Raw genomic sequence first — 25,097 nt, forward strand, 5'->3', positions numbered from 1 at the left:
CCAAAATGCTGAAGGAGAAAAAGTTCTTAAACTTTAGTGGAAACAGAAGGGAGGAAGGATGTGTTTGCTAGCAACTATCCAAGAGTCAGCACTAGTGAAGGTATTCAATTGAGCCAACAATTGAGCCAAAATGGCTGGGAAAAACATAGCCACATATAGTTCTTGAGATGCTTTGGTTTTTTTAAGAGGGTAGAAACAGCAGTTAGAGAAGGTTTTGCAAATCTTATCCTTACCAGAAGTAGAAAGTGATTGAGAATATGAGACCGTGTGTGTAAGGTAACATTCACACTCCCTAAGAAGGGAAGAGGTAGAAAACTGTAATTAAACAGGGATTTCAAGCAGATAGATTTCAATAAGCACTGAGTATTCACAGATAAAATCTCGTAGGTGTCATATACAAAGAGAAAAAGGGGTCTTGGAAACTTTGTCTAGGTAGACAAGCTGCAAAACTGCAAACTTGCAAAGCTGACAACTTGCAAAACTGCAAGTGACTGTTTTCCCAGTGTAGAGGGAGAACAGGAGCTGCAATGAGGAATCAGTTTAGCTATCTTATGATCTTTCCAGTTATATCAAATAAGGGAAATAAGTGCACATCCATAGAAACAAGGTTGGATTGATTGGGGGATATACAAAATAATAGCATAAGCAATTAAGGGAAAAATCAGAAATTGCCAGAGGAATTGAAAAAAAAGGAGATGCAGGCAGATAAATCCATCTGTAGAGATATCAAGTACCAAGAAGATGACCAAGGAAAAAGTGGATCTGTTGTTTTATTGAAAAGACAACCTATTGGCAGATGACACCAGGGAAGACCAAATACCTTTCTGTGTTTGTCTTCACACAAAGCAACAAATCAATTAGCTAATGAACCAAGGAGAGTGACAAATCAATGTTCAGAATAGAGAAAAGATGGATTGGAAAGCATTTAAGTAAGAAAAGTGTTTTTGTAAATCACCCAGACTTCATGAATATTATCCTAGTGGATTACATAACTTGATGTGAGCTATCTTTGAGCACATTTGGAGAACAGACAAATTGCTGTAAAACTTGAAAGGGAGACTCAGCTTTAAAATGAGACAAAAGCAAGAGTAAACACAAAAGAATATCTAGTTGTCTTCAGTTCCCCCAAGCCACTGAAACAAACAACCCAGTATCTTTAAGCATCCATAAAACAAGGAAACAAATAACAGTCAATGTGAATTTGTCAAGGACAAACATTAGGCTAGAATAGTTTCCTTTTGTGGGTCGAGGAGAAATAGCAGACATCACATAGCTGAACTTGGAAAACAGAATTCTCATAAATAAACTACGGATTAAATTACTGCAGCAGAAGAGCAAAAGTAATGTTTCTGCAGGGTTATCTTATAAAGACAACTATCTATTACCAACTGATGAAAAAAGCAGAATCCTATCAAATCTGCAAATTAAAAATAAATACATAAAATAAGAAAATAAGCTTTTGAACAGGGTTAGAATTCAAAGTAATTGCTAAACTGAAGAAACCTTTTCTAAAATAGCCTATGATTCAGCACAGAAAAGTACAGAAGTCTACACTTCAGCAGGAATAATGAGTTATAAGACTGGACCAGACAGCAGGCCTGCTAAGATCTGACATTTCAGTGGATCATAAGCAGAACAGAAGTCAGTGATGTTATGCTGTTGACAATAACCCATAAAAAAAGTAATTAATTATTCATCTGGCCTATCCACACTGGCTAGTTCTGAGAAAGTTTAGAGGGCAATGCTCAGAATGACCAGAGATCTGGAAAACATCACCTACGAGGTAACAGGCTGGTCAATCTGGAAAGAAGACAACCTCAAGAAAATCCCAGACTGGAGGCAGGCTGCCTAAAGGGAATACAAGAATGAATGGGCTGCATCTGTAACAAAGAAGATACAGATTAGATATTAGAAAAAACCTTCTACCACTGAGGATACAGAAGGATGGAAGAAGCTGTGGCAGGAATGTGAAAAATCCAGCTTATGAGTTATTAAATACTAGCTTGTTTTACTGCTTGTCAAGGAACATTGCTGATAGGGCAGTTTCTGCTTTTGGCAAGGGAATAGACTATATGACTTCTTGGAGCCTCTCCCAACCACATAATTTTATGATTCCATGCTTCCAAGATGATGAAGCTAATCAAAGAAGTTAATTAACATGTCTTTACACATCTCAGTTCTAGTCTCAGCATTGCATCAGCCTATCTAGGAAAACTGCTCCAGTAGATTTACTTTGCAGCCACAGTCTTAGGAATGGTCTTTAATGACAGCTGACTGCAGAACTAGTCTATGTCAACTCTGTAGGCAAATGACAAGATTATAGACTCCTGTGCTGAGGCAGCAACCTGGAGCTAAATCCCATCCTTCACATCTTCAGGGCTGTGCAAGTCCTGATGGCTGACTTTGGTCCCATGGGATTTGGTGCCCAGACCTCCCCTCTGAGCTGTACTTGACAGCTCAGTGAGAACTCAGGCAGCTACTGGCTGCTCCTGCAGCCTGGGGTTCCACTTGGGGACACTCTCTATCTGGGCTATTTTAAAGCCAAACACATGCTACTCACTTACTCACTTTTTTTTTTTTTTTTTTTTTTTTTTTTTTTTGCAGCTACTGGCTGCTCCTGCAGCCTGGGGTTCCACTTGGGGACACTCTCTATCTGGGCGATTTTAAAGCCAAACACACTGCTACTCACTTTTTTTTTTTTTTTTTTTTTTTTTTTTTTTTTTTTTTTTTTTTGTGTGTGTGTGTGTGTGTGTATTACCTGACAATTTACAGTCTCATCCTATTATTGACTGCACACATTAAATGTGAAAAACAAAGCTAAATCATAAAACCACGGCCTAAAAACATCTTAGTTTTCTTTTCTACAAAAGCTGCCAAGTTACAAGTACAGAAGCATGTTTAGGGTTTTAATTTTCACTGACTCCAGTAGGTGTGCTTTAATTTAGAAGCTGTTTGTACATAATTTTTAAGCAAGTCAGAGCTGATTTCTAGGAAGGGCAACACAAATTCCCTTCACCATAAGATAATTATACTGTGTATGTTTTACTTGCCACTAGGTGGGAGTGGAACATAATCTTCTAGTTAATCTTGAAGCAGTATCAATAGAGAAAGATAAAGTATAATCTTAGTTTTCTTTTCTACAAAAGCTGCCAAGTTACAAGTACAGAAGCATGTTTAGGGTTTTAATTTTCACTGACTCCAGTAGGTGTGCTTTAATTTAAAAGCTGTTTGTACATAATTTTTAAGCAAGTCAGAGCTGATTTCTAGGAAGGGCAACAAAAATTCCCTTCACCATAAGAAAAGATAATTATACTGTGCATGTTTTACTTGCCACTAGGTGGGAGTGGAACATAATCTTCTAGTTAATCTTGAAGCAGTATCAATAGAGAAAGATAAAGTATATTTTCTTGGCTGGTCACTAAAGAAAGATCATTCTGTTGAGAGAATAACTTCAGTGATTCACAGGTGTCTACACCTACAAGCCATGGGAAGACTAAATTTTTATTTAAAACTTCAATAAAGTACTGATAATTAATAAGAAAACTTTGACTCCTACTTAGAATGCAAATTTTAAACTTTTTTTCCCGTTACCATTAAGAACTAGATTTACATATTTTTCTGAAACTTACACACCTATCTGATGCATTTCCAAGGAAGTGCCTTGAATAATATACTACTGCTCAGCCCTATCACCTCCTGCTACTGCTGCATCTCTTGTTAGTATTCAGACCACTGCATATCTATATAAATAGTCTTCACATACATTTCACAATCTGTATACACCTAGAAATAATGCTCTTTTCTATCACATAAGGCTCACTTGTGGTTTTTCCATGACATTTATTTGCAATTATTTTTATTTTTGAAAGCCTCTGTGTTGTAAATAAAATGGGTGTTTCTTACAATAAAATATCCTGTCCAATAATCCTTCTCTGTGTGTCTGTACCTGACTTGAGATAGGTACCCTTTTCTTAAAGCACAATATTTCGGTATCTTATTAGTAATCAGCAATTACATTGTTAAACTACAATTGAATCATCAAAGAAAGAATGAAACACAATCACAGGTTACAGTGTTTTCTTCCTTCTTTACAAAGCATAACATTAAAAAATAATAAATTTAAAGAAATTTTTACTATTTCTTGGAAAATTATGAAGTTAAAGTATATTTTAGGAGGGATACACTAGAGGTTTCCAAAATCATGGTGGTGAAGATTAAAAGATTTTGCATCATCCCTGTTGGTGCAAGAGTTTTCTGTGAAATTAGTAAGGAGCTGATTTGAATAAGCAAGAGGAAGCAACTTTTCATACAACATACAGTGAAACCATAGAACACTGCACTAATGATTGCAATGAAGTAAAAATAAAATTAGTTAATTAATTGATTGATAAATACTCAAATTATGGAAGGATAAATCGGTCATGTTTTTTAGTTTGTTTTATTGGGTTTTTTAAGTTCATCAGTATTAAAAACTATTTCTGAGATGGAAAAAACCCTGTAGCATTTATATATGGAACTAGTACAAGATGAAGGAGTGTGCTTTCCCCTTGGCTTTAAGAGCCCCTCAGTGCTTGCTTGAGCCTTGAAAGTCCAGCCCTGCTTTGGGAACAGCTCTGCAGTGGGACGAAGGAGGCATGGTGCCACTACAGGAAATGTCACCAGTGCTTCCCTTCCACACTGAGCAAGGCTGATGGCTGATGGGCAGGACAGGCTGGTATCTCACCGTACTTCAACCTTTAGGGACAGCTGCAGGCAGGCAAAATCATATCTGGTGTCACACATATCTGTGGACTCCCTCTGCCATTCTTCAGGGTACAGCTGGCTCTCTCTGGGTCACCGCAGCCAGCTCCTGCCATGTGTCCAGAAACTGCCAAAAAGGTACACACAGCTTAGCTGGGTTTCCACCAGGCAGCTTTTCTTGGTGAATATGCACAAGAGACAGCTGAGGTTTAAGGAGTTACCAGGCATTAGTATGCTCCCCATGCTGATAAGACCCCTAAGGGAACCTTTGCCAGCCCAGCAGGCATCAGGCAGGTGGGAAGAGTCAGTCCTGCTGCTCCGTACTATGACCTACCAACTCCTCACTACACTTCTCCTTTAGGATTGCATACCTCTACATGTTGCTCAGTTCTGTCTCCTAAATTACTCTCAACAGCCCTACCTCGGCCTGCAATTGTGCCTTACTGATGTTCCATGATTTCACTCGCAGCTTGGTGACCCCAGTGAACGCCTGTGCCAGGGCTGCAGAGCTGGGACAAACCCAAGCTGGATTCTGGGCATCGGGGTCCTTGGGGAGGGGGCTCAGCACCAGCAAGGCAATGGTTCCACCACGTGCCATCTCCAGGCAGCCCTGACATAAATTTAGCCTCCCTGGGACACTAGTGGGTACTTCTGTGGTCAAAAATAGTAGGGATGACGCACACCCTGCTGCTCATCCCCTCCCCAGCTGCACACCCATGACAGCCAACCTGTGACAAGGGGATATAAAACTGTTCTGCCAGCTCCAAGTAAGAAATGGACTCTCTTTGTGAGACAAAAATTTTTGTTTATGATAAGAGGAACTTCTCTTTATGAGAAGGAAATTCTTCTGTGACCTTTTCCTCATGTTTTTGCTTCCATGTGTCTGTACAGTTGCACAAAATTTGGTACTACAGAATGGCCCGCAGCACAAAGCAGTTTCTTTTGTGACCAGGAGTCTCTAGCAGGATGTCATGGAAACAGCTTGAGCTCTTAAAATGAAGACTTCATTTACAATAGAAAATTGTTTACACTGAGTCCAGGATAGAGTGAAGCTGCTAAAATTCCTTCTCAGAGCTCTGAGGACATCCAGTTCCCTACATTATGTCCTGACTATTAATAATTTGGAAACAAAAATGCATCTAATTTTAATGAAATCAGAAGAAAGGTTTCAAAGCATGCCCTCAAGACACACATTGGGTACATGTGAGAGCCTCAGCAGTCAGTCGACATGACCTTGGACCCTTGACCCACAGGCACACTGGGACCTGGCACCTGCCACACCATTTCTCCCCATCTTCTCAAGTGATGCAAGATTCCCTGCTCTCTTTTCTTCCCCTCTCCCCTCACATTCTTTTTCCAAGGAAGAATCCAGCATCCCCTCCCCTGCTTGACATTTTAGCCTAATTTTTGTACTTTCTGCTTGCAGCGGTGAGCTAATGGGGAAAGGGACACTTCCATAATTAGCAATTTTTAAGAGTGGGAGTAGATGCTTCTGGGACATTGTGACTTCTGTGCTGCAGAGTTCAAAATTATAATCAGGGTGACTGACAGAGACACGGCGCGCTTGGGGACTGTGGAGGACAGTTAGTAGGACAGAGAATGCAGCGTATGCTGGCACCATCCCAGAAGAATCTTCTTAACCAAGGATGTGTTTCATTAGGGTGGTATCAAAAATACAGGGCTTGTCAGCGTGGAACCGGAATACACAGAGCCATGAAGAAAAGACTTTTTTTCCAGAAAAGCTTTAAATGCTCATCCTAGTTCATTATTTTTTCCTAGTCCAGACCTGTTTCAACACAGATAACGCTAATTCTCCCCTGAATACACCTTCACCTATATATCCTGGTCTAGCCTGGAAATCAGTCTTGCTCTGAGCATGCTGTTGGACTAGATGGTCTTTCAGAGACTCCTTTCCAGCTGAAATTATTTTGTGATTTGATATTTTAAATAGCTAGAAAGCACTATTGTAGCCAACCAGCTGGCTTTTAACATTTGTTTTTCACTCGCAGTGCCTCCATACAAATGACAAATGTAACACCAAGCAGTCAGAAGCACACTTCAGGTGTTTCACCATCGGCTCTGACAGCTCAGATCACTCCCTAGCAGTTATCCCAGCTGGGTCTGTCTAATAGGGCCAAAGGGCAGGATCAGGGGCTGTCATCTCCAAAGGGATGATGGCTGCCTCCTGTTTGACCTATCTTCCTTTTATAACAGCTGAGAGTAACCTGAACTGCATTTCAGCTCAGATACTTTCTCTTAGCTGCTTCAAAAGAGCAGCAGGCTCTGAAGAAGAAAATAATCCTACAAAACAGCTAGAACACTGTATTTACCAGGATGATTTTTATGCAGTGAGACATAATTAAATACTATTTACAATTTTTAAAATTTACTCAGTTTGGTCAGTAATTCCATTTTTGCACTCTGAGGAAGTGCCTCTGGTGATTCAACTACTCTTAATGGAACAATGCAAAGTATTTTTCAATATCCTAATGCCAGCCAACAAAACACTGACATACATTAGTTTGGAAATTATGGGGTGAGATGTACAATAATTCTCATGAAGAATAAGCAGGAATTCCAATTAAAAGTAAAATTGCAAAACACATCCAATCAAATTATGCAAATGACAGGGAAATAGAAGGACATATTTTTACCTGAGATAGAGACTGCTACAGTGAGAGTGACAGAACAATTTTTCACATTTTGAAATAGCTCTGGAGAGAAAAGCTTCACAGTTTTATTTAAAAAGTATTCAGGCCAGAGGTGCTCCTGGTGATTAGCTGCTTTGAGAATCTCAGTTATGACAATAAGGAGAGGTACAGTATAAGGAGCACCTTAAATTATCATTTTACCCATGAAATAAGTGTACACAAGAACTAAGTTAGAGTAAGCAGTGCAAACAGATTCACATGTACTTTGTGGACATGTACATTTATTTTTTGTCTTACTGAAGAGGATTTTACAACACAGCAAAAGGAAACATTCTTTGCAAAGAAGTAGAATAATGCAAAACTGAGGGGAAATGGTTGATCTTGAAGGCTCTTAAAAGGACCTGTTAATTTCAACACAAGTTCATATTACCTTTTAAGCACTGATGAGGGCAATCCAACAGTATTCAATTTCAGAGTGGGAAAAAAAAAAGTGCAACTAATCCTGCAACGAATTCACCTCTCCTGTAACCTCAGTGGGACTCCTGACCTAACAGGTTTAAAAACAGCAAGGAGCACAACACATTAACTGAGTATCAGTTTAACTTCAGAAAGACCACTAAATGCTGTGGTTAGTTGACCTTGTGTGGACACCAGGTGTCCATGTACCACTCCATCACTCTTTGTCACCTGGACAGAGGAGAGAAAATATAACAAAAAGCTCATTAGTCAAGCTAAGGACAGGGAGAACTCACTCACCAATTACTGTCTTGGGCAAAACTGACTTGGGAAAATTATTTTTATTTATTACCAGTCTAATCAGAATGGGGTGATGAAATATAAAACCAAATCTCAAAGGCTCTTTGTTCCATCCCTCCCTTTTTTATGGCCTCAACTTCACTCCCAATTTCCACTACCTTCTCCATCTATGAGCTCAGAGAGAATGGGGATTGTGGTTAGTTCATGATATGTTGTCTCTACTACTCCTTCCTCTTCAGAGGGAGGACTCCTCACACTCCTCCCCTGCTCCAGTGTTGGGTCCCTCCTACAGGAGATGGTCCTTCATGGACTTCACCAACTGAGTCCTTCCATGGGCTGCAGTTCTGCACCAATTGCTCCAGCACGGGTCCCTTCCATAGGGTGCAGTCCTTCAGGAACAGGTTGCTCCAGCCTGGGTGTCCCACACGGACCTGGCAGCAAACCTGCTTCAGAGTGGGGTCATCTTTCCATGGGGCCGCAGGCCCTGCCAGGAGCCTCCTCCAGTGTGAGCTTCCCACGCGGTGGTCATTCCACACTTCCCACACGGTGGTCATTCCCTCCTTTGGGCACACACCTGCTCCAGCATGGGTTCTTCCATGAGCTGTAGATGGATGTCTGTGCCACTGCAGACCTCCTTGGCTTCAGGAGCACAGCTGCCTCACCATGGTCTTCACAACAAGCTGCAGGGGAATCTCTGCTCTACTGCCTGAAGCATCTCCTGGCCCTATTCACTCTCCTGTGGGATCTGCCTGCACAGAATAAATTACAAAGGTAAAGACAACTGCCCATGGATAAGCCTTACCTGCTGTCAGGGAGATCTTTATTTTGGTGAGCTGTTGTTGATACAAAGAGCAGGTTGGTACCTCATGAAACATCCTCTCAGTTGCTTCCTCTTTCTCCTAGAATTTAAGTGCCTCTGGAGATGGCAGTGTTTTTTCTACTAGACAAAAAGCATCTTTTCCCCCTTTTCACTGCTTAGATGAAGGAAAACATCTTAGTGACTCAACACCTATAATTTCATGCACATATATAGAAAGGGTAAGGACAGATTTGATTTGTTAATGGTCTCTCATCCTCTTGTCCTTTGCCCAGACATTCAGCAGGCACCAATTAATTAACTTCCATTACATGTTTCTTCCAGAAGACTGAATTCATGGGAAGAAGTGGGAGGAGACTTATAAAAGGTTCTTAGCATGCAACCACAACTACTGCATCTCAGTCCACTGAGAATATAGAAGAGCCTGGTTAGCAAGATGTCTTTCTTCCTTTCTAGTAAGTTATATCAAAACCTATTGTCATGCTGGGAGAGTTCTTTAGCATTTAATCTGGTTATTTCAATAGAGCTAACTTTACCAGACCACTTCACAAACTGATGTTCAAACAGGTTTTTCTGCAGCATTTCATACAGAGACAAGCACCAGCCATAGGTTCTCTGTGCTCTGCATGGAGTCTATGCATTGATTCCTGCAGCACTCCACTTGCAGGATCCATTGATTCCTGCAATCTCTGCCAGACTTCTGAAATTGCTAGCACAGAGACAAAGCTATGTGTCAACAACTTCTCCAAGTGCCCAGCCAAAGGTCCTGCCAAATCCCTCGCACACAGTTTCCCAGTCCATCAACTTTTCAAGACTATTGGTAGAATCAGCAGGCAGGGAGGAAAGCAGTCCTCCTCCCAGCTCCCATGCAATGTGACAAAGGATCTAGACCCATCCTACCTAAATGGCATAATTACACTGGAAATCCCATCATCCTAGGCTTTGACAACAGAAAGAAGAGAGGAACATCCTGGAATAATCCCAGAGCCAAGTGAACTGAATTGCCCTTGGGTGGCAGCTACTTCTCTTTTTTAAATAGATAGGAAGCTTGCAGTAACTAAACACCAAAGAGATGCTTTGTGGGGAGATCTGCCATGGTAAGTACAGAAAGGGATTAAAAATGAAGGAAAACAACAGAGGCACTGCAGGACACAGATATGTGAGGGTTCTTGAATATATTCAGGACAAGGCAGCAAAGCTGGTGAAAGGGTTGGAAGCCACGTCCTGTGAGGAGCAGCTGAAGACTTTGGGCTTGTCTGGTTGGAAGAAAAGGAGGCTAAGGGGTGCTCTTTTCACCTTCCTTTGGAAGGGAAGTGGAGAGGAGATGCTGATCTCTTCTCCCTGGGATCCAGCAATAGTATGTGCGGGAATGGTTCAAAACTGCGTCAACAAAAGGTTTAGACTGGATATTAGGAAGCACTTCTCTACAGAGAGAGTGGTCAAACCCTGAAAGAGGCTTAAAAAGCCTAGAGAGGTGGTTGATGCCCTAAGCCTGGCAGTGTTTACGAGACATTTGGACATAATGCATAACATGCTTTAACTTCTGGTCAGCCCTAAAGCATCAGGTAGTTGGACAAGGTTATCAACACAGGTCCCTTACAACTAAAATTGTTCTATTCTTTTTCTACCATGACACCTGCCTGAGCTGGCTTTTACTTTGATTTTTCAGGTAGCATTTTGATAGTTAAGACAGCTAATTTTCTTTTTGTAAAGAATTGGCCATCTCCAGTTCATTGATATTAAATTTGTGTAAATGCGTGGGTTTAGTTACACTGTTTATCTAACCACTGCTTGTTGTCCACTCGACTGAGAAGAAATAAGAAATGGTAGTCATACTCTAAAGTTTTTTTCAAGCATAATGAAACAGCAAGTAACCCACACAAGCCAGTAAAACCATGCCAAATAAAACTATCACAGAATCACAGAATATCAAGTTTGGAAGAGACCTTAAAGGTCATCTAGTCCAAATATCAACAATCACCATTAAGGAATGCTGCTGAATAGAAAGATTTACACACTATATTTGGTAAATAAAATTGATACTTCATTTGGCAAACAAATAAACCATTTGGCAATACAAATAAAGTGAATCTGGCAAGTGATGTTCATATCCTCATCCCAGGAAATTTAAACACTTGCCACACCATCAGTTACTCACCACTACCCCCCAAGAGACCCTCACACACATTTCATGCTGTTTAATCTCAAATCAGCACATACAACGGTAATAGCTCAGTGCAGTTTGTACATGTGGCATGGATATGTGCACAGTGTTTTACTGTAGTGATTTCCACTAACACAAATTCATTGTCTGCGATTCATTCCGTATGAGAAAAAAAAACCCAAAACAACATAAAAAAACTAAACAACCTCTGTCATCAGAGAGGTTTCCTTAAAAAATCTGTCTAAGCTCAAAAGCAGTCTTTCCTGTAAAGAACCTTTTTCATCAGGGAAACATTAACAGAGAAAATTATTTACCTATATTTGTTCATAATTTAGAAGCCAAATTAAGCAACTCCATATCTTTCTCACTTCTTAAAGACCCTTTTATTGATTCATTCCCAAACCTATTTGTGCTGCTTCTCTCTTCTGGGAGGCTCCGTTAAGTGAGGAAGTGAACCTTGCTTAAGCATCCTGAGTATCCACTCAGCCCAGTGCTCCTGGGCAATCTTTCACATCTCCATTAACAGTGTCTCTGCTGTGTTGCCGGGCTGACACTTTCCATGATGTGCCAGTGGTCTGTTTCAGACATGGCTCCATTTGTCTGGTACAAGGCTGCTTCACTGAAGGCTCCTTTTTCCAGAGTCTTGATGTTGCATCTTTCTCCTTCTAGAAAGAAAGTTGTTCCTTCCCATCACAAAGCCACCCTAACCTGTGCTGGCAGCTCTGCCAGGTCAGTGTACAGCATTCCCTACAGGCAACAGGACATGGACCCTCTGTTGGCAAAGGCACTTTCAGGATGATGCAGGATCTCTCTGTGTGAGTTACCAGCCCTGAAGGAGGCCAGTTGTCATTAGACCTGCCACACACTACAAAAAAGTGAGTAGACTGCTGACAATCACAGGCATGTGAGGAAACTGGTGACGTTGCTGGAGGGAAGAGCAAGCCAGCTCTATGGACTCTGAGTGGCTTTGGCATGGAAATAAATCTTACACAGCATAAACTCTCTAAAAGCAGAGATGAACCAAGCCATAGCATGAAGCCGCTCCTGCTGCAAATGCTGCATGTGTGAGAGAGACAATGCTGATAGCCCTCAGAGCCTGATTATTTGAGTCCAGATGGTTGGTAGTCCCAGAGGCTGTGCACATTTCTTAAAATCAGCTAACCCTCAAGATAATCACAGCCAAGCATTTCCTTGCCTAAAGCATCAAGATGTGCTCTTAGTCAAAGCAACCACACCTTGACTGCCATGCCTGCAAAGCTATTTCCTGCTAACACACAAATTAGACTGTGGTTTACCTGAGAAATTGAATTACTACCTGCCATGAGACTTTTCTAGTCCTTGATGTAGCAGGAAAATAAGTACCCCTTCACTGCATCCTCATACTTTCTTAGATCTAACCATTGAAAAAGTTCTTGAAACATACAATTCACAAGTGAATGCTTTCATCAGTCAGCTCACTTGATCTGCAGCAGGTAAGTCACTTCTGTGACCTGAGGGAACACTACTCAGTATTACTCAGGCAGAGCTGCTGGTTGCCTGAACAATACCACCTACTATGTAAGATGCTGTTGCATCAGCATGCTGGTTTCTTCACTAACACTGAGGACATTTCACTTCACAATCTGTTTTGGGGAATAAGTATTTCCTTCTGAGAAAGAGCTTTGGGATACCCTCCAGCTGCTATATTCTTTAACTGATAGACAACCATCTCATCATGTTAACAGTTTTTCCATTAAGACCAAAATTTGCCATATTGGGACCAGCTTAAAATCTTTTTATTTTATGGGAAATCGGAGAGTTGGAAGGAACTCTCAAGCTTCTATTTTTAGTGGTCCTAATGCCTCCAGTTTAATGTCTCAGATGTTTTGTCATCTTCCATTCACAGATGCTCCAGATGGGAATGTGGCAGATGCTTAAAATTAAAGGATGATGTGCCCAGGACATGTGCCTTACTGCATTAGGAGCAAAACATGCAGGCAAGAAGGCAGAAATGAGGACCTGCAAATTCACAGACAGAACCCTAATGCAAGTTTTCACCTGCCACTTCCACCACTGAATATTCCCAGGGGTATTAATTACTATATTTTTATTCTGGATCTTTGTTCATATTTTCCAAAACAGAATTATATCCTCCCAAGGAAACACATTTATTTATGACTGTGGTGCCAAAGGAGACCAAATATAGCAAGAGTCGTGAAGATGGTTCTCTTCCTGTCCCTATTTCCAAACAACCTACTTTCCAAGCTAGGCAAGACTTGCCTAGGAAGACTTCTACAATCATAACACATCCAGGACCTGACACTTGGACTACAGTGGCTGAAATATGTCCAGCATCCAAATAACAAGCACATAAAATGCAGAGATAAAACATCACACATCCACTTTTCCCATAGATTTTCTCTTTATATTGCACTATATGCCTAAGGGAAAAATCTGGGGCAAAGTTTTTTGCTGGTCCAGCATGTTATTGATTTCCTTTGAGAATTTTTAAGAACAACAGAATATGTCTGTTCCTGTATTTTTGAAGTATTTGTATCAGGAAGTAAAAAGAAAAAAAAAAAAAAGAAAAAAAAAAGTAAAAAGTGTGATCTGAAGAAAACAGAAAACAATGAAAAACGCTGCAGGAGATTTTTCTACAAATTTATCATGCTTTCCTGCAGATCGTTTTAAATTCAGTTTTCTTACATTAATCTTTAAAAAACCCAACACATGTTCATAAATTTTTTTCCCAACCATTTTATTAGACCATTGCCATGGCTCGACATTAGAACAATAGAAATGCTGTGAGGAAACAAAAAATCAATTGGACCTTATTTACCAAAATGATCAGAATTGAAATACTCTGTCCCACAAAAAGCTTTCATTAGATAAACATGATCTTCCCTGAACAATCTTAATTTATCTATACTGAGAGTCTGTCAATATCAAGCAAATACTACTCTGTTAAGGCTAATCAGAGGTGTGGTGATTTCTAAACCTTCTGTTTAGATGGCTGTAACTGTTTGCCAGTATTTATTACCTGCAGTAGAGCTCACTCAAAAGAGATAAACCATCCATCAATAGGACATGCCCCTTCAGCAGCTGTTTTATCAAGTGCTTCAAGTACCATTCTTTTTCATTAACTGTGTCATCAAACATCTGTCTTTCATCTTTTTACAAAAAAACTGCCACAGCAAGCTACCATTGACACATCACCCCTTGCAATGATGATATTGTGGGGTTTTTTTATTTGCATTACACTTTCCAATCTCACTCAGAAGGCAAGCAAAGGATAGTATGTTTTACTGAACCATACAAAAAAATCCCAGTCCAGCATGCATTTTCAGACATCCAGCCCTTCAACACATTGGTTAAAAAAGAGTAAAATCCTTTTACTATTTATGCTTATTTACATATTATATTATATGTATAAATTATATTATATATATAAATATGTAAATGTTAGAACCATAAAATGAGAGAATACTACTAGAAGCATACTCCTGTTGCTGTAGAAACCGAGCTTGATTTTTTCCTGCTACACCAGCGAGAAGTAATTGAATGGAAATCAAAATCTTGGCAACTCAATATTTTAGGATAATTAAGGTGTAAGGCACAACAAAGAGATATTTGAAATACTTTCATTAAAAAATTATTTCATGCAGAGCTGGAGGGAGAGAAGCTGTCATAAAGGACAGAAACAACCATTAGAATCACAGAATCAATTAAAGGTTTTAAAAGACCTACAAGATCATCAAGACCAACTTTTGGTTGAATCCACCTTGTCAACTAAACCATAGCACTAAGTGCCACTCCAGTTATTTCTTGAACACTTCCAGGGATGGTAACTCCACCATCTGCCTGGGCAGACCATTTCAATGCTTGACAACACTTTCAGTGAAGAAAATCTACCTGATGTCCAACCTGAAGCTCCCCTGGCACAAGCTGAGGCCATATCCTCTTGTTCCGTCACTTGCTGCCTGGGAGAACAGACCGACCCCACCTGCTTACACTCTCCTTTTGGGCAGTTGTAGAGAGGGACCAGGTCTCCCCTGAGCCTCCTTTTCTCCAGGCTAAACACCCCCAGCCCCCTCAGCTGCTCCTCACAGCACTCGTGCTCCAGAGCCTTCCCCAGTTCCACTGCCCTTCTCTGGACTCACTCCATCACCTCAATGTCCTTCCTGTAGTGAGGGGCCCAGAACCAGACACAGAGCTCGAGGTGTGGCCTCACCAGTGCTGAGTACAGGGGGACAGCCACTGCCCTAGGTCTGCTGGCCACATGAGGTTTGATACAAACCAGGATGACATTTGCCTTCTTGAGCACATGCTGGCTCATGTGTGCTGTTGATCAGCACGCTCAGCTCCTTTTCCACCTGGCAGCCACCCAGCTCCTTTTCCTCCTTTTCCAGCCACTTTGTCCCAGTGTGTAACACTGTATGGGGTTGCTGTGACCCAAGTACAGGACCCAGCACTTCACCCTATTGAACCTCACACCTCTGACCTCTGCCCATCAATTTAGTCCATCCAGATCCCTCTGCAGAGTCTTCCTACCCTCCCACACACAGGCATTCCTGCCTGACTTGGTGTCATCTGCAAACTCACTGAGGATACATTCCGTCCCCTCACCTAGTTCATCAATAAAGATATTAAGTATCTTTACTGGCCCAATACTGAGTCCTGAGAAACTCTACTGGTGACCACTTGACAGATGGATCTGACTCCATTCACCACCACTCTCAGGGCCTGGCCATCTAGTTCTTAACCCAGCAAAGAGTGCACCTGTCCAAGCTGTGGGCTGCCAGCTTTTCCAGGAAAATGCTGTGGGAGACAGTACCAAAGGCTTTACTATAGTCCAGGTAGGCAGTGTCCACAGCCTTTCCCTCATCCACTAGGTGGGTCACGTGGTCATAAATGGAGACCAGGTTGGTGAAGCAGGACCTGCCTTTCCTCAACCCATGCTGGCTGGGCCTGATGCCCTGGCTGTGCTGTGCATGCCATGTGATCACACTCCAGGTGATCTGTTCCATAACCTTCCCAGGCACTGAGGTCAGGCTGATTGGCCTATAGTTCCCCAGCTCCTCCTTCTGACATTTTTTTTATCCAGGCATAACACTGGCCACCCCCCAGTCACCTGGGACAGCCTCAGTTAACCAGGACTGCTGATCAGTGGTTGAGAGTGGCTTGGTGAGCTCTGCCAGCACCTCCCTCAGTACCCTCGGATGGATCCCGTCAGCCCCACGGAGCTGGGAGAGTCTCAGTGGCACAGCAGGTCCCAAACTGCTTCCTCCTGGACTGCAGGGGCTCTGTTCTGCTCCCTGCCCCTGGCTACCAGCTCAAGGGCTGGTTGTCCTGAGGAAAACCAGTCCTTCTGGTAAAGACTGAGCAAAGAAAGCATTAAGTACCTCAGCCTTTCCCCCAGCCTTGGTTACAATGTTCCCCTCAGCATCCAATAAAGGATGGAGATTTTCCCCGACACAATTAGAATGCATTTCTTCCCCAATACCATACACAACATAAAAACATATTGTTCAAATTTTGATATAGAACCATAGAATGTTAAGGGGTTCAAATAGACTTTCAAGATCATCTAATCCCAGCCTCCCCTGCCATGGGCAGGCACACCTCCCACTAGACCAGGCTTCTCAAGGCCTAATTCAGCCTACCATTGAATATCCCAAGGCTTGGGGCATTCAAAACCTCCCTGGGCAGCCTGTTCGAGCATCTCACTATCCAATAGCTGGAAAATGGCACAATTATTTGAGATGAGAGAAATACGTAACTTATAAATAAGAAGGTGATTAAAGCATGAGATAAACTCAGCTGGTACCCCAACTACTGCTTAAATTTTTAAATTTTATAGAACTCTATAGCCGGGACTAAAACTTGCTGTGTTTGTATCAAACAACTGCTTGATTTCAAGCAGAGCCATTAGGCATTTCCAAGAATGGAGCTAAAGGACAGTATTTTCATTTTCTCATGTCAAGAAATTTTTACAAGCTTTTCTTTGAGATGTGCCTGGTTGAAAGGCCTTGAAATTTGAACTGAAGAATATTTTGATGACATAAAATGTCCCTGGAAAAAGTAACTTTAAGTTAGCACACTCTCAAAATATTGCTCAACCTTCAAAGAAAAAAAAATCACAGTTTACAAATGCTGAATAGAGAATTGTTATAAAATTTTCCAAGAACATTTCAGCAAAATGCTGATTAAAGTGAGAATCCTGTGGGCCACTGTTGAGCTGCATTTTTATTCTTCAGGACCACATCTGAGCAGGCTTCACCCAGATTAACAGCTGGAACCAATTTGTAGTACCTGAGAAATACAGAAAGACATCAAATACTCACTGGAAAGCCAGGCCTGAGGGAAGACCATGCATTTGCAAAATTCTGTCTTAATCCTATACAATGTTTTTATTACCTTTTTTTAAAAAACATTTAAATTTGTGAAATTTAAAGTTTTAAAAGTATTTAAATTTACAACCCTAAGCATTTAGAATTTGGAAAATACATATGTTTCCTGTGGAAAGACTTTTTTTTTAAAATCTTTTTCCATTTCTGCAGTTACTTATGTGACCTCATATGATCAGGGAAGTTCAAGGAAAATTTGCCAAAAACATAGCCAAAGGATTTTTTCCCCCTTAAATTATCCAATTTGTAAAGATATGTAATACTTCATATAACTCTCAACAGTGTAATTTGTGTTTGTATAATCTATCATGGTAATTGCTGATTATCACTTCTAGCTTTTCCTTTTAAATGTATCCTCCCAGACTCCAAATTCTAGGTTAGAGCCTTTCCTGTGATAAGCACATTCAGTTTTCATCAAAGGGGATGGAAATGCCACATGCACAACTTGTAATCTGCACTTGTGCTTGCTACTTTGCTCTGATGACAAGAGGTGATGTTTGCATAGCAATGAGCATCTCCCCATGCTGCAAAGCCATGCTTCTCTTGAGCAACCCTAAACTACATTGGTGGTTTTGCTACACTATTTTTTTACTAGGTCAAACCTAATTTTCTTCCTGTCTTGTCTCCATAAGTCCTTCCTTTTACTTACCAAAGATTATGACTGACTGAATTTAATGTCTTTTTTTCCCATATGGATTATTTAACAGTTCCTTTACAATGAGTCACATTTTCATGTTTTTCTTAGTCTCTTATTAAAACTGTCCCTATTCAATTTGCAACTGACCTTTTCTTTAATCTAAAGATCTGAAGGTGTTCTTTCAGAAGTGTGTTGAAACAGGTTAACAGTAGCTAAGCTGTTATACAGGTGTCACAAATGCAGGATATTATATGCAAAATTTTAGCAAGTGATTTATGAGTTAAACCATAGAATAAATGAAATTTGACATTCAACTCATGTTTGGGTACATCAGCCTTTGTAATTTGGAAATGCACTTCATTATAATTATGTGCTTCCAGACTATGCTTCCTTCCAATGGATTTGCCAATTATAAGCCAACTGATATGCCAAATCGACGCTCTGTCTAATCCACAAACAATTGAAAATTTGATTCCTGCTGAAAGGGCTATTTTTCTAGCAATATAGCAAAATGAATTGTTGAATTGTGACTATTTGGCCATCTCTTTTCTCCCATACATATGAAAGCTGGAAGGAAAAAAGGAAGTTATGCAACATTAAGGCAGAATCAATTCCAAAGGGAGCAGGCTCCTTGAATTCTGACAAGATGAACTAGATATAGCAGTATGGCATTTCCATAGTGGTTTCCATGTTTTTACATTATTTCTGAATAATATCTGATGAAATGTCAAACCAGTTGAGAGCAAAGAGGCTTTTACCATCTTAATACAGCAGACAGCTTTCAATTTTTTTCAGTAGGAACAGCAACATTTTTTGTGGGAGCTCAGCAGGTATTCCACAGCATCTTGTTCATTGCTTCAGAGAAAATATGACTTTACTATCATTCTGTGTGCCCATAAAACATGCTATATAATAAAAAATGTTATTGAGTAACTAATAGAAAGTTCTGAAAATGGTTAAGAATCTATTTCCTGACACCTTGGCAACAATCTTGGAGCAGAGCGATTTGCCAAAGAAATAAATATGTAACCAGACCTACCAACATTCACTCATTCAAACTACACTCTTTCATACTGAATTCATTTTAATGTTATCAAGTTTTTCCCTTTAGGGATAAAGAACATTTACCATGAATGCTACGAGACATTGACAAAAATGTCACTGCTATTTATTCCCTGCAGACACTGAATTTGTGAGTGAGGAAACGGTATTTCACCTAATAGCCCACACAGTGGCAATGTACTCATTCTGGAGTAATTCTGCTCATATCTTGCTTTTAAAGGCAATACTCAGTTTCTATCTCAAGAAAAGCATCCTCCATAGACCTGCATCTGAAGCACTGACAGGATCATTCATGTATTTTCCTGTTCCTTTCCAGGCAAGCACAGGGAAAGTCAGAAAGCTTCTTTAATCTGCTCAAAGCCTATGTTCAGATTGCCTTGTCAGATGGATGCTTTTGACAAACTGCCTTAATAAAAGCAACAATACCACTGAAGCCATCTACAAATCTTCAGTAATAATTGAGTTCTATAACACTGAATTCCATTCTAAAAAAAACCAAACTGTATGAATGGTCTTTTTTTTTTTTTTTTTTTTTGGTACAAGCTAATTCCCTGTGTCTTTGTATTAGTATGACTGAGAGCAGTAACGTCTCCCCCTACCACTTCTTGCTGTTATTGACTAAAAGTGTGTTATTTTTTCATAATTTATCCATTTTTTTCAATTCAAACCCCACAGGTTTTGCACTCTTCTCAGCCTCTGCGTTATCAATACATCAAATAACACAGTTGTATGAACACTGGGTTTTTAAGTGACAGAAAGTTGCCTCCTAAATTAACAAAATCACAGTAATTGCCTGGAACTCAAAGGCCTACATTCATCATGCATGTAAACTACTATTTTTTAAAGTGTATGTGCAGCTTTGTGAAGCTTGGCAGGTTGTAGAACTTAGCATTGCTCAGGCTGCTCAGCAAATTATCTGCCTTGTCTTGTGACACAGCAGGCACAGCCTCAGTGCAGTATTACCTGTAATCCACAAAAAAGCCTTGTCTCCTACTTCTTCCACTGTATCACTCCTTGGTAAAATGGCGTGGGACAGAGCCCTGTTCAAGAAGTCACTTATCTCCACAGGTTATCCCAGCCCTTTACACTTCATTAATTCTGCACTGTCTGGTGGTCTCTGGTGAGGTTAGAGCAAACTTTTTAACAGGCATAGTTGTTCAGAAAATACTCCTAGACAAATATACAAGTCCCTCTGCATTCTGCTTTCTGGAGTAGAAAAATTTCATGTCAGTTCCTCAGTCTGATGTCCTCCAAGGGATATCTGACTTCAGTGAGTAGACCTGGGAGGAGGGAAGAATGGGATGCCTCTTTGCAGCTCTACCGGATGTTCAAAGCTTCTTCACAACAAAAGCTTTTCAAGCCTGCAGTGTGTAGGACCTACGGAATAAGCTGCATGTGAAGCTTTCCTGCCTTGTAATTAAGCTTATTAACCATTTCAATGGTTTCAGAAAGTTCCCACCAAAGAATTCTGGATCTCATTAGTGGTTGATGGCTATCCTCCTGACTCCCAGCATGCTCCCCGGTCTAGTAGACCCCTCAGCTTGTGGCTAGACACTGTTGTATCACCTCCCAGCTCTGCCTTACCAACACAGAGAACCAGTAAGAAGCCACAGGTCAGGGTTTCTTGGAGTAGAACTGAAAGAGCAGCATTTCTCTCAGCATCCTTTATAGTTACAGGGATCCCATCCCCTGGTTTAGGCACGGGAACTGATCTATGCCCTTTTTGAGCTCCGAGTACACAAAACGGATGAACAGACAAACAAAAAAAATTTTGTGAAAACCGTAGTCCACTACTGATAGTCATTAGTGATAGGATTGTAGTTCTTTGCCTCACCCTACATGTTGGCCAGAGCAATTTTCAGACACTGCCTGCTCTTTGCAGAGAGCTTGCTCTGCCAAGATAACTTCAAACAGCCCCCGCTAGAGCATAGCTTCCCAGTGACATCAACTTACTCTGTTCTCTTGACTTTTGCTGGAAATCTGCCCTCATGCACTTTCTAACTCTTCTCTGGCCTCTGAGGCTATCATGGTTGCACTTTTTTGTGATCTGTAGAGTATATGGAATATATATGGACCATCAACAAATCTTCAGTAATAATTGACTTCTATAACATTGAATGCTATTCTATTCTATTCTAAAAAAGAAACTGTATAAATTTAAGTTATGGTAGATCTCCTCATATGACACAGCTGACCTGTTATGGTGCTTTGCAAATACATTTGAATTTATTTTGCTGTATGTTCTTTTCTGTATCTTTCTTTGCCTTCATCTCATTCTTTGCTTCTGAATGTTGAAACACAGACATGTCAAACCCTTCACCTGTAAGTCAGCATCAGAAAATATCTTACAAGAATCTGAGATGCCTTTCCTATTTTGTTTGTCATTTCACATCTCCTAATACTCTGTAAGAAACATTATAGCATTCGTCAGGTATAATAAATAGTTTTCTAGCTCTCCCTCTCTTTATAATCCATTTGTGTGCAGAGTTGTGAGGTTTAATAAATACTAAACTAAAGCTTCTGCTCAGGTATAATAAATAGTTTTCTATTATAGAAAACTATTTATTATGAATTATAAATAGCTCTCCCTCTCTTTATAATTCATTTGTGTGCAGAGTTGTGAGGTTTAATAAATACTAAACTAAAGCTTCTGCTTTTTGAAGACTTGAATTTTCAATTTCAGAGTCTGTCCAAATTTTAATACATCAATAAAATTTCATTGGATAAACTACAGTTCAACACACATCTTGGGCCTTAAGTGTTTAGAAGAGGTCAAGGTAATTCTTCTGATTTCTGCTATCATACTTTCTCCTGTCTTTTTTGTTGTTGTTGTTGTTGTTGTTTTTTAAACAGAGTGCAGGAATCGGGCAATATCCAGCAATACCAACATTGCTGCTGGCTGTTTTGTGGCTGTTTCTATTTGAGCTCTCCTCAGGTGCTTGTTCAAACCCTCTTTAGTGCTGATACCTGCTTCTTTGGCATAGTTTCTGGCTGCTTCCCAAGATTCAAACTTGTCCTGAGTGAGAATGAGCACCTGATGTGGCAGACTCTGATCATACTGCATTAGTGATAGCTTTGTTTACTTAGGACTCTCTCTAATATATTAACTGCTTTTTACCTAGGTGAAGTTTTTAATCTGCCTTCCCAAACTATGAGGATTTGAGGTGGAACATCATTAATCCTCTAAGTTTACCAGCAGGTTCTTCTGAACACAGTATAGATGCTCCCTTCTATGCTTTGAATATTAGGGTGAAATGTATTCAAATGTATTCCTAGAGTACTACACTACTAAATTTATTGAGCATTACACACACAAAATCAGAAACAGACACACATGCACACACAGAGAGACACTCTCACTTGGCTTGCTCTAATCAACTGCATCAGGTTGTTCCTGCCCTTCCTGCCTTCCCCTTCCAAGGGAGCTCTACTGGAATCTGATGTTCATCACTGGTACTCCAAAGATAATTTGACAACTGTTTTTCAGGTCTTAGGCAAATTTCATATGCCTTGCTGTTTCTCAAAGACAACTAGGCAGTTTTTACATAACAACCCACTCCCTGAATCTATAGATGCAAAAAACAGCAGGAGTAAGAAATCAATTTTCCATATCCTGCGGTTTACATTTTCTCCCCAACCCCCATCAGATATTGTATTCTTCAGGTAACAATCCTACTACAGCTTTTTGGTGAAATCACCATTAAGACAAGTCAAGATGAAAGCAAATACATTTATTTGTTTATGCATGGGAAGCAGACAGCAATGTTATAGAAGTTCATACAAACAGGTTTACAGGTGATAAAAAGGCAGGAAAACCATGCCTATTTCAAGAAGACATCCAAAAGGCCTTCCAGAATGTGTAACAAGCTGTACAAACCTAATCCACACAGCTGAGGTCTGAGGACATTTACAGGAGTGCACTTCACACTAGAAAGCATGCTTGCTTTTATATTTCATCTTCACTTAAGGCCCTCCTGAATTTTCAGACACCTTAAAATCATTCTCTAGCCCTGCCCTTAACTCTTTCTGATCATTCTCTAGCCGTGCCCGTAACTCTTTCTTGATGCAGTCAAGATCCTTCTTCCCTTCCCTTCCCTTCCCTTCCCTTCCCTTCCCTTCCCTTCCCTTCCCTTCCAGCCCTGCCCTTAACTCTTTCTTGATGCAGTCCAGATCCTCCCTTCCCTTCCCTTCCCCTCCCCACTGGCTGACTCCTCCAGCTTTTAATGCATTGGCATTCCCTGGGCACAGCCAAGGCACAGCAGAAGGAGGTACTTGACCCGGCCAGCCACTCCCACAGCTGCACCCCGAACAGCTGGCTGGTGCACCCCGAACAGCTGGCTGAACAGAGCCCTCCACCAATGAGCAGAGTAATGCTCAAAGCCTCTTGCCATGCACATCACAGACCTGTTATACCCCCTGAGATCACAGGGAATACTAATTCAGTTTTATTCAATCTATTAAAACCTCAGTGGGTTGGAGAGATGGACACAGAAAAACCTTCTGAAGCTCAACAAGAGCAAACGCAAGATCCTGCAGCTGGGGAAGAATAAGCCCCAGGCTGGGGGCTGATCCTGCTGGGAAACAGCTCTACAAAGAAGGACCTGGCGATGCTGCTCCATCGAGCCACCAGCACCCTTGTGGCCACGAAGGCCAATGGTATCCTAGGGTGCATTAGGAAGAACAATGCCAGCAAATCAGGGGAAGTTGTCCTGCCCCTCTGCTCAGCCCTGGTGAGGCCATATCTGGAGTGCTGCGTCCGGTGCTAGGCTCCTCAGTACAAGAGAAACATGGAGCTCCTGGAATGGTCCAGCAGAAGGGAATGAGAGGGGTGGAACAACTCTCTTACAGGGAAAGGCTGTGGGAGCTGGGCCTGCTTGGTAGAGAAGAGATGGCCGAGAGGGGACTTCAGCAATGCCCATCAGTATCTGGAAGGAGGGTGCCACGGTGTTGGAGCCAGGCTCAGCTCGGTGGTGCTGAGCAATGAACAACGGCCAGAGACCGACGCACGGGAAGTTCCACCTGAACGTGAGGATGAACTTCACTGTGCGTGTGACTGAGCACTGGAGCAGACTGCCCGGAGAGGCTGTGGAGTATCCGTCACTGGAAATATTCAATAAATATCTCCACGCAATCCTGTGCCATGTGCTCCAGGACGACCCTGCCTGAGCAGAGAGCTCGGACTACCGAGGTCCCTGCCAACCTGACCCGTTCCGTGACTCACAGATTCCCAGTGGCGGGACAGCAGCACGACGTCACCGAGCGCCCGCAGGCGACGCCCCGCGATCTCCCGCGCTTTCCGTCCCTCCCCTTCCCGGCCTGGCCCGGCCCCACCTCCGCGTCCCGGCGCGACCCCTCCCTGCCCGCACCGCCCGACCGCGGCTCCGGCCAATCCCGCCGGGGCTGCCGGAGCCGCCCGCCAATCAGAGCGCACCGCCGCCCCTGCCTTCCGCCCCCGGCGCGGCGGCGCACCAATGACACGCGAGGAGACAAACCCCCATTGAGGGTCGGTTGAGCCGCCGCTCCCCGCTGCCCGCCTCGCCCCGAGCCGCCGGGACGTCAAAGGGAGGCAGGGCCAATCGGGGGCGAGGCTCTGTGCGCCGCGGCCAATGGGAGAGCGGCTGGCGTTGCGGCCCCGCCCCTCGTTCCCCCGCCGGCGGCGCGGCCGGCGCTCCCCCTTCCTCCCTCTCCTTCCCTCTCGCAGCAATGGCGGCGACGGAGCAGGAGCAGTTCTACGCCCTCCTCGGCAACCTGCTCAGCCCGGACAATGCCGTCCGCAAGCAGGCCGAGGTAACGGGGCCGCCGCGTCAGCGGCCGCCGAGACGGCCTGTCAGACCCGCCGGGCCTCGCTGGAGGGCGAGAGGGAGGGAGGGAGGGAGGGGGGCAG

The 25,097-nt window shown here is 42.0% G+C and overlaps 1 protein-coding gene across 1 annotated transcript in view; it reads left to right on the forward strand.

Annotated features, from left to right (window-relative positions):
• Window positions 1–24,835: 24,835 nt before the first annotated feature.
• Window positions 24,836–25,097, forward strand: part of IPO5 (importin 5) — a 42,168-nt gene continuing 41,906 nt past the window's right edge. The window contains exon 1 of the mRNA XM_041423369.1: window positions 24,836–25,000. Within this exon, the coding sequence (XP_041279303.1) occupies window positions 24,917–25,000 (84 nt within the window). The 5' untranslated portion in view covers window positions 24,836–24,916. The remainder of the gene's footprint in view (window positions 25,001–25,097) is intronic.

Source organism: Onychostruthus taczanowskii, unplaced genomic scaffold (assembly GCF_017590055.1).
Source record: "Onychostruthus taczanowskii isolate IOZ18803 unplaced genomic scaffold, ASM1759005v1 scaffold77, whole genome shotgun sequence".
In the NCBI taxonomy this organism is placed as follows: domain Eukaryota; kingdom Metazoa; phylum Chordata; class Aves; order Passeriformes; family Passeridae; genus Onychostruthus; species Onychostruthus taczanowskii.